This window comes from Antennarius striatus, chromosome 22 (genome assembly GCF_040054535.1).
Source record: "Antennarius striatus isolate MH-2024 chromosome 22, ASM4005453v1, whole genome shotgun sequence".
NCBI lineage: Eukaryota > Metazoa > Chordata > Actinopteri > Lophiiformes > Antennariidae > Antennarius > Antennarius striatus.
This window is the reverse complement of record NC_090797.1, coordinates 12,254,234-12,266,556: the sequence shown is the minus strand read 5'-3', so window position 1 is coordinate 12,266,556 and position 12,323 is coordinate 12,254,234. Positions and strand designations below refer to the sequence as shown.

At 42.1% G+C, this 12,323-nt stretch overlaps 1 protein-coding gene across 3 annotated transcripts; it reads right to left on the bottom strand.

Moving 5' to 3' along the window:
- Positions 1-431: 431 nt before the first annotated feature.
- On the bottom strand, positions 432-8,902 carry ccdc3a (coiled-coil domain containing 3a). Of its 3 annotated transcripts, none has more exons than XR_011034230.1 (4): positions 8,126-8,902; positions 7,433-7,610; positions 1,830-2,218; positions 432-801 (listed from the first exon to the last, which is right to left on the bottom strand). XR_011034230.1 is itself a non-coding variant. In XM_068307448.1 (3 exons), the coding sequence occupies exons 1-3, from the start codon at positions 8,530-8,532 to the stop codon at positions 1,913-1,915; spliced, it is 891 nt and encodes a 296-aa protein (XP_068163549.1). In that variant the 5' UTR covers positions 8,533-8,902; the 3' UTR covers positions 817-1,912. The 3 variants fall into 3 exon arrangements, 1 of the variants encoding a protein (XP_068163549.1); XR_011034231.1 differs by having other exon boundaries at positions 434-747; XM_068307448.1 differs by lacking the exon at positions 432-801 and having other exon boundaries at positions 817-2,218.
- Between the last annotated feature and the right edge of the window lie 3,421 nt (positions 8,903-12,323).

Here is a 12,323-nt window from a genome sequence, read left to right as displayed (position 1 = left end):
GGGGAAATTATCTTTAAACTCACCATGCTGATGTGGCCCCTCGGTGAAAATGAGTTTGACCCCCCCCTGATCTAAACAGTGATGTGCTGAAGGTCATCTGTGCCGTGTGGACTTACAGTCGGTGGTCGAGTCGAGTCGGTTTCAGAGCCGACTGTGAGCTAAACACGGAACACGGATCCTTCCTGTTGACTCAGCTGTAATATAACGATCAGCCATGTCAACAAGTAATTTAATGTCCCATGCATTCATCCTGGGTGGCGTTCTGTCTCAAGCTTTGTTGCTCTTAAAAGTGCTAACTTCGACTATAAAATGTAAGTTTATTTATCTGGATTAAATTATTTGATATCAATACAGTAAGGCAATGCAAAAAAAAAAAGTCAACTGAATGTGTTTAATAAGAACAACCATAAATATTCAGAATCACTTTTGAGATATCTGAAGTATTTAATGATTGAAACCCAGAACCAGGTTATGCTGGACCTAACACATCAGATGCATTCAAAAACTACAATCATGTAAGAGTTATTATTCATTTAATACCAACTCCAAGTCTTCATTTCTCCCCTGATCTTCCCTGAATGTGTGATCCTATCCACATGGCAGCACCTCTCTGTGTCTGCATCCATCTCATCCGTCTCATCCGTCCTGCCTGTCACGTCATCATCCAGCGGTTTGGGGGGTTTTTTTTGTGTTTTTTTCTTCCTCGGTCTCGTGATGACGGCTCCTCGCCTTCCTCCAGAGCATTCACTTTTCCAGACAGAATTAAAGGAACATTTCAGCGACGTCCCGCTGTTCAGAACACTGCTGCCCACAAAAACACATTCCAGTCACTTGATGGACCAGACACACACACACACACACACTCATACTACACATATGCACATTAAACCTCTGTTCTGACCTCAACCTCTCTTTACACTCTCTGCGTGATGCTGCCGGGCTTAAGCCAACCTCTGTGCGACTGTTTGTTTTCTTGTACTCCTGTGACCCACAAGCTAATAACCCACTCGAAAACATCTTCACGTTCACACCGATGTTCAAATCATGTTTTATGTGCAGAAAATACTCGTACAAAAATATCTACAAACAAGCTGATGTCACAGTCTTTAAAAAAACACAACAATGAACACACTTTCAAATATTTTCTATTTTCTGTCCTCATTTACTTTCTGTTTCTAATTAAATTCATAAATCACAGCATCAGTAAAAAAGAAAAAAAAAAAGGAAACTATTACGGTGGTTCACAAGCCCGTGATCACATGAACATGTGTGACAGCCACATGTGTGGCTGTCTTTTCATTGATTAAGAAGTGCTTGATCTTCATATTTTAATCTGCTGTAATCAATATATTTGTAATGACTCTGGGTCAAATAATTCTGTTTTATTTACTCCAAGAAATGAACCTGCAGACACTAAAATTTCAGTGACGTCTCGACGGAATAACTTTGTGGAAAAAGCTTTAAAACACAACATCAAATCAAATGCTAATGTAGATGTTGCTAATGCTAATGACTGACATCGGTTGTTTGCTGTTTACTTTTATTCTCTAATGCGTCATTTTATTTTAAATCCTTTATAAACCCTTTCTGTATTTTTTATGATGCTCTAATGTCCTTAATCTACCTTTCATGTACGTAAAAATGCCGTCTGGTTGCTGTGATCCGTCCCACGTGACCACGGCCTGAGAAGTCAATCTAGCTGATCTCTTCATGTCCTTTCAAGTTCTTTTCGGCTGAAATGATTCTGACGTGAGAGTTTATTGACAAGATGACTACAAAGATGATTAATTTTAAAGTGTGCTGACAGCTGCTATGTGTTTGTGTCTTACGTTGAGACCGCCCACAAGTCTCTCGCTCCCCAACGCCAGGTTTCAGTCAAGTTGGGTTGTTGTTTCGCGTCGGGCGACACTCCTCAAAGTTGCATCTTCTGGTGTTTTGCCGTGCTGGCGTAACGCCGGGGTGTAGACTCCTCTTGTGTTATAGTGTTGAGGTGATGACCGTCCCTCCGCTCCATAGCCTGCAGCCTCACCCGCAGATCCTCCACCTCCTGCTCGGCCTTACGCGTGGCCTTGCGGGCGTTCCTCAGGGAGCGCTTCACTTTACGGACGCGCTCCTTCAGCTGCCGGTTCCTCCTCTCCGCCGCAGACAGGCGCTCCTGCAGTTTACGGCCTCGCTCCTCTTCGTCAAACAGGGCGGCCTGGACCGAGGAGCACAGCAGCTACAGGCGGGGGGAGAGAGGTGCAGTCAGTCACACACAAAGAGGGGCGTTCTCCTGCCACAACAAAGCGTAGTAAACCACCAGTTGTCCCATCAGCTGGTTGTGTCGTGTGGGAGCACTGGTGATGAGCTTTTCCCAGTAGCCTCTCTAAATCAATCGATCAATCAATCAATCAATCAATCAACCAATCAATCGATATAGCGCTTAATGACATCAGTAGACATTTCCAAGTGTAACAGAACCCAACAGAACCGTTCAAGGCATAAGCAACGGTGGAAGGAAAAAACTCCTTCATTGAGGAAGAAACTCCGGACAGGACCCAGACTCTGGAGGGGGGTCATCTGCCTTGACCGGTTGGGTGGGAAAGGAAAGACACTGGGGATAGAGACAGGACAAGGACAACAGAAAGAATGACAGACAGGCCAGATAGAATTCCAGTCCAAATTGTGCTGTAGTTGCTGAAGTGGGGGCGGGAATTCCAGCCCTTTGGATTTCCTGTCTTCTCTACTTATTCCCCACCTGTCGAACGGAACCACTGAGACAGCAGCAGTATCTTGCAAGAGAAAAGTCTAATTTAATATTAGTAGGAAAAGCAAAGAAAGGGAAGTAATAGAAGCTCCTAAAGTAATTAAATTAAGTCCCTTTAATGGAAGAGACGGAGAAAATACCCTCAGCAGTCTAGACCTATAGCAGCTCATCTAGTAGAATCTGTCAAACCCTCCTCTATCAAACAGGAGGGTTTCTAGTCTACTCTTAAATAAGCAAAGGGTCTCTGCCCCCCGGACCGAGATCGTTCCACAGTAAAGGATAGCTGAAGCTTCTGCCACCTGTTCTACTCTAAAAGACCTGACAGGTTACCAAGAAAATGCTTTTGCTTCCATCTCCTCTGGGGTATTAGTTTTCCCTCACTGACGTTGTTTCTCCTCTGCCCTTAGATGGAGGCAGAACCAGAGCGTCAGGTGGAGGTCCTGACCCTCGACAGTTACATTTATCCACACAGGCTCCCCACTGCGAGTGGAAGACATGAGAAGGCGGTGTGTGTGTGTGTGTGTGTGCCGTTTATGTGTGTGTGAAACATAAATGTTTCACCCTGTGGACCTCCAGCTCCGTCTGACAATGTGAGGGTCAGGGCCCCTGACGTCTCAGGGGCCCTTATTTTCCATGCCGTTGGCAGGACAGTGCCGACCCCCCCACCAGAGGGGCTAACGGGGTGAATGCTCTTGTATGGGCAGCGGAGAAAACATGTGTTCATTACTGCTGAGAAAGTAGGACAATCTGAACACCTTCCAGCATCACATCATCTGCATGAAGGAGGATCGATTCATTCAGGACAACTGGTCCTTGTGTTCCTTATGTTGTTCACCACCACGTTATATTATATCATATATTATATATGTGTCTTTAAAACATAAGGTCCCAAAGTTATCTTCACATGTTTTCAGGAATTGGTTCCAGCTTTGAGAACTGGGATTTTATTGAGGTCCTTTTTTTATTTGGTTGAACTGACCCTTCGGTTTTATTCAAACAATGAAATTCAGATTATATAATGTTTTTACACTTTGAACCCTTTCTCATGCTCATAGGAAGACTCTCAGTGGGACGCCCCAAACACACACACACACACACACACACACACACACACCACCTGTCTAAACATCCGGGTGTCACCTGCCTGCTGTTCTGCATCATCTGTCTAAACATCATTTACAGGACATGTGAAGGAGCATTCACACACAGCATGTCCTCAAAAACTAAAACGAGACTCTGCTGTCTATAAACCATCGAGGCTGCACAGTGTCAAAGTTAAGGAGGAGCGAAAAACAAAAAACCACAACACTTAGAGATGCATTAACCAATTTTCTTAATCTGACGATGGAAAACAGACGCTTTAAAACAATTTACGACAATGTTGTAGTTACTGGAAAACAAAAAATATCACCACATGATCAACAAATGAGGAATGGATGTTGAAAAAAAATGAGGAACATATGATGAACATGTGAGGAATGAATGATGAGCAAATGAGGAGCAGGTGATGAAAAACTAGGAACGAGGAATGAATAAATCAGGAATGAATGAATGAGGAACAAATCGCGAATGGAAGGTGAACAAATGATTACATCCCGCAGAGCATGAGTAGGTCAGGGTACAATGTTGAATTCAGGGGTGTCACGGGATGTTGCAGTCTCTGACTGCCTTGTTATCGAATTATGATGGAGTCAGCGACGGGTCATCAGCTACCTGCTGGGTTAACAGTTGGGGATTAGCTAACTAGTTGCTAAGGACTTAAAGTTTGTTAATGTTAAGACACAAGTCACTAATTATCAACTAATTAATTACTGTCTAACAATATAAAACTATATAAAACATATTGATCAGAACACAGCGGTTGATCCTGTAGGAATTGATCATTGGATGATGATTACTTCATGAACACTCAGGATTTGGAATACTGACCAGTTTCTTCATCAGTGATGATTAACTAACAGCACAAAATTACTAAAAATGGTTAAATACTTGTCACTTAATTCATTTTTACACCTTAAAAGCAATATTACACATATAGTACCAACTAGTTTATGAGTAATCTGTCATGGCTTCATCACCATCCTGTGGTGATCAACCAAGTGTTTGACCTGTGAGCAGGCACTCAGACATCCCTGGTGAGACACACACACACACACACACACTGACATCATTCATTCCGAGGTTTTAACGACTGAGTTTAACTGTGCTGTTCTACTTTCATCCCTCCAAACATCCACATAAAACGTTAATGACAGTCAGAAACTTGTTAAAGGTGTTTACACGACGGGGTTGCAACGTTCCCTTTATGCGGTTTGAATTGATTCATTAGTGTCAGTGTAAACATGAAGAGGTGCTGATTTGTCATCTACGTCTCACTGGTTCCTAACCATCGAAGGCAAACGGCCCAACGGAAAGATGTCTTTTATTTATTTTGCCAGTGATTTGTGGTATTCGGACGTCTCTTCCTCCTGCTGGTGGTTTAAGTTGCAGATAAGAGGGGCTTTTAACTCCAGCTAATTGAAGGTTCTGGCATAAAAGTAGAGGAAGTCTCTCTTTTCTGTTCTGGGTAGGGTGTCTGGTTCCCATGAGACTGGAACCAGAAGGTAACTTCCTGTTTTAGGATTACTTTAAATTGAAGAACATCTGAAACTCCATTTCAGTTAAAAAAAAACCCCAAAAAAAACACATCCTAAGTTAAATCTGTGGTCCATTCAGATTTAAACAATAATGGAATTTAGAATAGTTAAAAAGAAAATCAAACTCCTCACTAAATTCCCGGGGCAGAACACCTGCTCGATCCCGCCCCGCCTGAAGGTCCAAGCCTCTACATGCAAGTGCTCGTCCTGTAAATGAGCTGTGTCTTTAACCCCCACCACACTGACCAATGACCATCATTCAGAGGTCAAACCCTGCAGGTCAGTCCCAAAAAAAAAAAAGCATGTCTCCTGATTTGCTCTGAAGGTTACTGCAGACCATAAAAACGTGTCACCGATCCATTTAGTTTAGAGATTCTACATCAGGACAAGGTGCAACATCCTGACTGTGGATGCAGTGATTCTAAGAGATGTCACTTAACATATATTTAGCACAGAATACACAAACAGATGTAAAAAAATATCACTTCTTCACGCTGATTAAATCCTCTTGACCTGAGATCAGTCCTTTTTGTGTTCTTGATTACAAAATCAGGAGTCAAAGTCACATCTGAAGTCACTCCAAATCAAATCTTAAGCCAATTTTACCAAAAAAAAAAAAGAAGAAGAAAGAAATAGAAACCAGTGAAAACTTGTCAAGGTAAAATCTCCAGTCATTCAAGCCAAGACAATTCATTTCTTTCAAGTGTCTAATTACTGAACACTGAGGGACGTTTCTCCTGTTTCTACTGACACAAGTCTCTTCACGTACAGGCCTGCTGCTCTCACACTTACACTGTTGCTCCAGTTCAAACTTTGTTGGAATCTTGAAGGCATCAGCTCAAAGTTAGGTCAGGTCTAGCAGCACTCAAGTCTAAGTCAAGTTTTAAGTCCTCAGTTTTGTGACTTTCCTCTAATCTGAGGTCTCAGAGCCACAACTGAGACACGCTCTTCTCAGCCAGAGGTGTGATGTTCATGCCTGGATCACAGCAGCAGACCTTCCTCCTGCTGTTAACACTGTTTAGTTATCACTGGTCTGAGGTCAGCTGTGTGTTGCATCACACTGCTGCTGACACACTTTCAAACCACTGCTGTCAAAGATCTAGATCTCTGTTATTTGACCTTTAACCCCCTGATGGCCAGCATCCTGTCTGCCTGAGGAGCCAAACACACAGACCTCAACCCATCGATCATCACTTTGATCTCCATCTCACATGCGACCAATCACACGCTTGGATTTTATTTAGAGCAAAATCAATTCTTCTAAGCGTGTGTGCCAATATTCTAGTCATCTCTAATCCTTTGTTTGTGTGTGTGTGTGTGTGTGTGTGTGTGTGTGTGTGTGTGTGTGTGTGTGTGTGTGTGTGTGTGTGTGTGTGTGTGTCGGTGTGTGTGTAAAACGCTGCGCTGTGCCAGAGGGTAGACAAAACTGTTTCTACTGACCCTCACCAAATTCCTGTCAGCTGAGTCACAACTGAGCTCAGGATTAGATGTCCACACAAACACACACACACACACACACACACACACACACACACACACACACTAAAACACACAAACCAGGACCTCCTACTGCTGTCACTGTGTTCACTCATCTGAACTGATCATCTGATAGTTCCATGGAAACAACATGATGTGGGTTCTGTTTTCATCATCTGCAAACATAAAAAAAAAAAAAAAAAGGCCTTGATAAAGTCACGTTTATTCAAGCAATAATCTTTATTGATCACGCCTACGGGAAATTTAGTCACCAATTCACCAATATCTCCATCCAGTTTCTACTGGATGGAAACTGGAGAGAACACAAGCAGATTAATTTTCTAATGACGCTGAACAAGAACACGATCAGTACGATGATGATGATGATGATGATGATGATGATGATGATGATGATGATGAGGGAAGCAGCAAGCATCACCATGTGAACCAACTATCCATTCAGGATCATCGGGGTTATAATGCATTTGTTTGAGGCTTTCAAACAGATCTTTTACCAAACCAAATATAAAAAGGTGTGTGTGTGTGTGGAGTGAAAACAAATGTGACGCCCTACCCTGCTGTCCTCCTGGACGTCCCACTCAGGGCTGAAAGTGTGGAAAGGCTGGCTCCCTTGGGAGCAGTTTGAGAACTGGAAGAGACTGGAGAAGGTGCGTCTGTTGTCAGACGTGTCGGAGAAGATGGCATCCTGGAAATTGACACCATGAGGGAGGATGTTGTAGTTCTCGTCCATCCTGCAGAGGAGATAAACAGGAAATCTGAAGCTGCTGCAGCAATTACTGGCTCGCACAGTAGCCATGGTTACGAAGCTGCAACAACCCGATCAAAAATGTTTGTAAAAGTTTCATAGGCTGATGCATTCTATTCATTAGGCTCGCAGTTTGCTTTAAAAGTTAAATCCTTGCTTGTAAAATAAGTAATGTGCAATGTTTCACATTCCTGTTGGGATATTTGTGCTGCCTCAAGAGATGCATCTCATAATAATAACCTGAATACAGTCTTTTTATCTACACATTTGAATTTAGATTATGGTTTGCTCCAAAAGACTATGATTGCTATAGCAATCATTGTCTAAAGAGCAGATTCAAACTAAAGTTTGAATCTGCTCTTTAGACAATGCACTTCTGTCTGGTAAAACAATTTGTGGAAAACCGCCTGCTTTTACTGGCATCCATACATATTTCTTCTAGACAGGACAATCTGAAGTACAATTTCCAAATGTCTGCTGGATCCATTTGACTGTCCTCACCTGAGGAAAAAGAAGTAGGAGTAGTTCTCCATCACGGTGTGGGACTGGCAGGACAGGTATCCGAGTCCGGTCAGGTTGAGTCTGGATCCAGAAGGTACCTCCAGCATGCTGCCCCACGCCTGGTCGCACAGCAGTTCCACCTCCGCGGAGTACAGCAGTCCTTCCTCCGCGCCCTCGTATCCATACCCGAACCCGAAGGGCAGAGAGTTGTACAGGCTGCCGGCCCCGCCGCCCAGGGGCTCCCGGTGGATCGCCAGAACCCGAGCGTACACGATGACCTCCGCCAGTTCTGCCCGGCAGCCCTCGCTCAGCGGCCGCCACTCCGACGGGAGCTGGCAGCCGTGCGCCAAAGTGTCCAAATGCGTAAAAACGCACAGCGCAGCGATGAAGAAAGCAAAGGAAACCATCGCAAAAAGCTAAGAATGATCTATGGCGGTTAGAAAATGCTTCACGAGTGAAAATATTGACTTTTATGCTGAAGGTTATTTCAATTTGCTGATAACGACAATGACAAGTTTTCCCAGGGATGCTTGTGATGATGATGATACCTTTATGAACCTTTATGATGCCCTACTTTACTACAAACTCAAAACACATGTCAGACACTTTTTACACAAAATGATTCGTTGAGACGGTTGACAAGAACAAAAAAGTGTAGTTGCAAAAAAAAAAGTCTGCACCTCCAACCTGTTGCTGTCCTCCGTGGGTTCGTCTCATTTGTCTCATCCTGCGTGGAGCGACAGACTTCACCGGAGAGCGTCAGTGTTGCATTCAGGGACTGGAGTTGAGCTCCGACATTTGTGTTTCATATTTGATCCTTGTTCGGAGCGCTCCAGTGTTCTCTCTCTCTCTCTCTCTCTCTCTCTCTCTCTCTCTCTCTCTCTCTCTCTCTCTCTCTCTCTCTCTCTCTCTTCTCTCTCTCTCTCTCTCTCTCTCTCTCTCTCTCACACACACACACACACACACACACACACACACACACACACACACACACACACACACACCTTTCACAGGATATACAGTAATTCGGCTACGTTTTGATTGTCAACAAATAATTATCTTCTTATAATGACATGCTACAACCGTTATGCTCTCCAGTGTGACTTCATTCTTTTCCATCCATTTGTTATGTCCATTGATAGAATTTAAGTTTATAATTAATTGCTCAAAAAAAATGATTTAAAATAGTTGAACATGAATTAATTCATGAGTGGCCACTGGGTAGCAACGACCCCCCCCATGAAACTTGGAAGGAAGAAGGACCCCGGTAATCGAACCCATTGTATACATTAAAAAGTAAATAATAGGGAAGTACTCAAATTCAAACTTCAGTAAAACGACTTCACTGTGTAGTCTCAAACTTTATGTTCGTTTTCTATTTAAATCAAGAATATCTTGAATGCAAACTCATTCAATCCCTGAAGTTTTCAACCATGATTCCATTGGTCCTTAACTTGCTGGCATGTTAATGTATATCTGCTGAAAGTTAACATGCTGACTAATGAAACAAGATCTGAGCCTATAATTAAGTTAAATGAACATTTATTAACATAATGGTTTTATCATCATGTTACAAATGCACAAAATGAATCCATGGGTTGGAATTTGCATATCTTATTTGTAATTAATTAGTCAATCCATGTGTGCTGCTGTTGTGTTGCTATGGTGATGTCATAAGGGCCACCAGCATGCTGGGTCCTATTGTATTGTACATTTTAAAATAACCCCACAAGAGGGCGCTACACCGAATGGGCACATGTTTGAAATCAAATGTGCTGATTTTTTAATTTTGCACACAGTTAATGGCAACAGATCTGACATATTTTTAGTTTTCCTTTAACAATTCGGAATGATTACGTTGTGAATTATAATATTTATTTAGTGTTCCGTTTGGCTCATCTTATTTGAAAGCTGACATTTAAAAGCACTTTGAAATGTCTGCTGCTGATGTGATTAAGTGCTATACAAAGAAAGGTTGATTGATTGATAAATAAGAGCACTTATTTAATAACAGTTTCTCTTAAAAAGCACTCGTTCTCTTCTTCTTAAGTTTCTAAAGTCAAATGGTTTGCCTCTGTTTTATCATGGTGTCTTTAACTCATGGGCCCTATTTAAAAGCAGCCCAGGAAAAAACCTTGACTCTCTGTTCTGGTTACTGAAGGAACCACTAGTGCATGGAGCCAGGCTGGATGTCTGCAGTGGAGCCACACCTGGGCTGTCTGCAGCGCTTTGCAGAACCAGGACCATGACCCTCCAGCAGCTGGTGGACAACGCCGGGCCTGCGTTGGCGGATGCTTTCAGTGAATGTGGGAGACCTGCAGTGCTCTTCACTCTTCTTAACAATGTTTTTAATCTGTTCAGTGAAAATTTTAGCATCAGGAAATTCATTGACGGTGCTGGGTACAATAAATCGAATCTAAGAAAGTGTCAACTTTTAAATTTTATCCCTGGAGAGACAAAACTCGCAATTTACGTGACCAGGAAGAGGAGAATTGAAAACAATACTGTAACATCAGATGTCGCTTAAAACTAGAATTTGGTTTTTATAAAATGACAAAAGACCTGAATAACTTTAGGAACATCTGGTGTCACAAAAATGTCCTATGCACTTTAATTGATGATCAACTCACTTTTGCAAACTTCCTGATATAATGCACTAATTTTTATATTGTATTTCCCTTTTATTCATTGGTTTTTAGTGTTTTTGAAGCACTTTAGTACTTTCATCTAATGAAAAATTGTAAAATGTTCTGAATGTGATTGAAGTGTTTTTGCAAAAAATCGTCTTCTTCTTCTGAAGCACTTTAGTGCTTTCATCTAATGTAAAGCTGTAAAATGTTTGAATGTGATTAAAATGTTTTTGCAAAAATCAAAAATCTTCTTCTTCTCTTCCCCACCTCTTCCTCCTCCTCTTCCTCCTCCTTCCTTTACACTAACGTAAGATTATTACATTACATTATTGCGGCAGATGGTTTTACATTTTCTTGTGAAGTGACACTGCCACCTAGTGGATCCTGATATTAACAATGCGTCACTTCATAAAAGATGTGGACTAATGCATTGTTAACGGTCTCATTGTGTGTGTGTGTGTGTGTGTGTGTGTGTGTGTGTGTGTGTGTGTGTGTGTGTGTGTGTGTGTGTGTGTGTGTGTGTGTGTGTGTGTGTACTGTATTGTAAGATTAAAATCAAACTACGAAACAAAATTCCATGTATTTACATAATTACACTACATACTGTACATATATATGCTCACGTCATAAACTAGAACCAAGGTAGTCACAGAGTGCAAATCCTGCGACGCCCTTGAATTCAAAATTATACCCTGACCTACTTCCATAGGTCAAAGATCAAAGGTAGTGCTCTGACCTACTGTCATAGATCAAAGCACTAGCTTTGATCTATGGTCTTACACTGGCCTTCTCCCTCGTCTTTCTATCTTATCCGGTTCATGAGTGTACAAAAGTTAAATTTTGACCTTGACCTAGGTTCCTCAAGGTCAAGGTCATCATCTCATTTTCATCCCCTTCGTTGCCCGTGTAATGTGCTTTTTGTTTCATCTTTCCATCTGCGAAAATATTTGGTGGACTAACGGTCGAACGCACGAACACTGACAGTTTCAATCCATCACTGCTTTGAATCGTACGTAACAATCTCCCCACCTATGTATTTAATAAACTCACTTGAAAAAGTCTCATGCTGTCACGCTGTCACCAACTCCACCCACTACCTGTCAATCAAGTGCCAACCAATCACGGCGCATGTGCCAGAAGGAATCACGTGAACAATATGGTGAGTCATCTGCTATGTTAGGAGGAGAAATAACTTTAGGTGGACTTCCCAGTTAACATCATTTTAGAGTCATAACTGTTCCAACAATTTTCATGTTTTTGAGCATTAAAGTCCAAACAGCAGGAACAACACGGAAAACGGCAACAAATTCTAGCTACCTATTTATTCTTTTCATATGTTTGATATGAAGTCTGATATTATTGTTTAATCGTGGGTTCCCGCTAGTAAGAATATGATTTCACTGTTACAAAACATATTTCAACAGAATGACTGAGCAGGATAGGTAGGGACGGTCAATTCTTCCATAAGGTGACTCCTGAAGGGAATTCCCGTTGTCAGCTGACAGCTAGCCCCGCCCTCAGCTGGCTGGATTTCGCTGATATGTAAAGTGTACGGATAAAGCTATCGA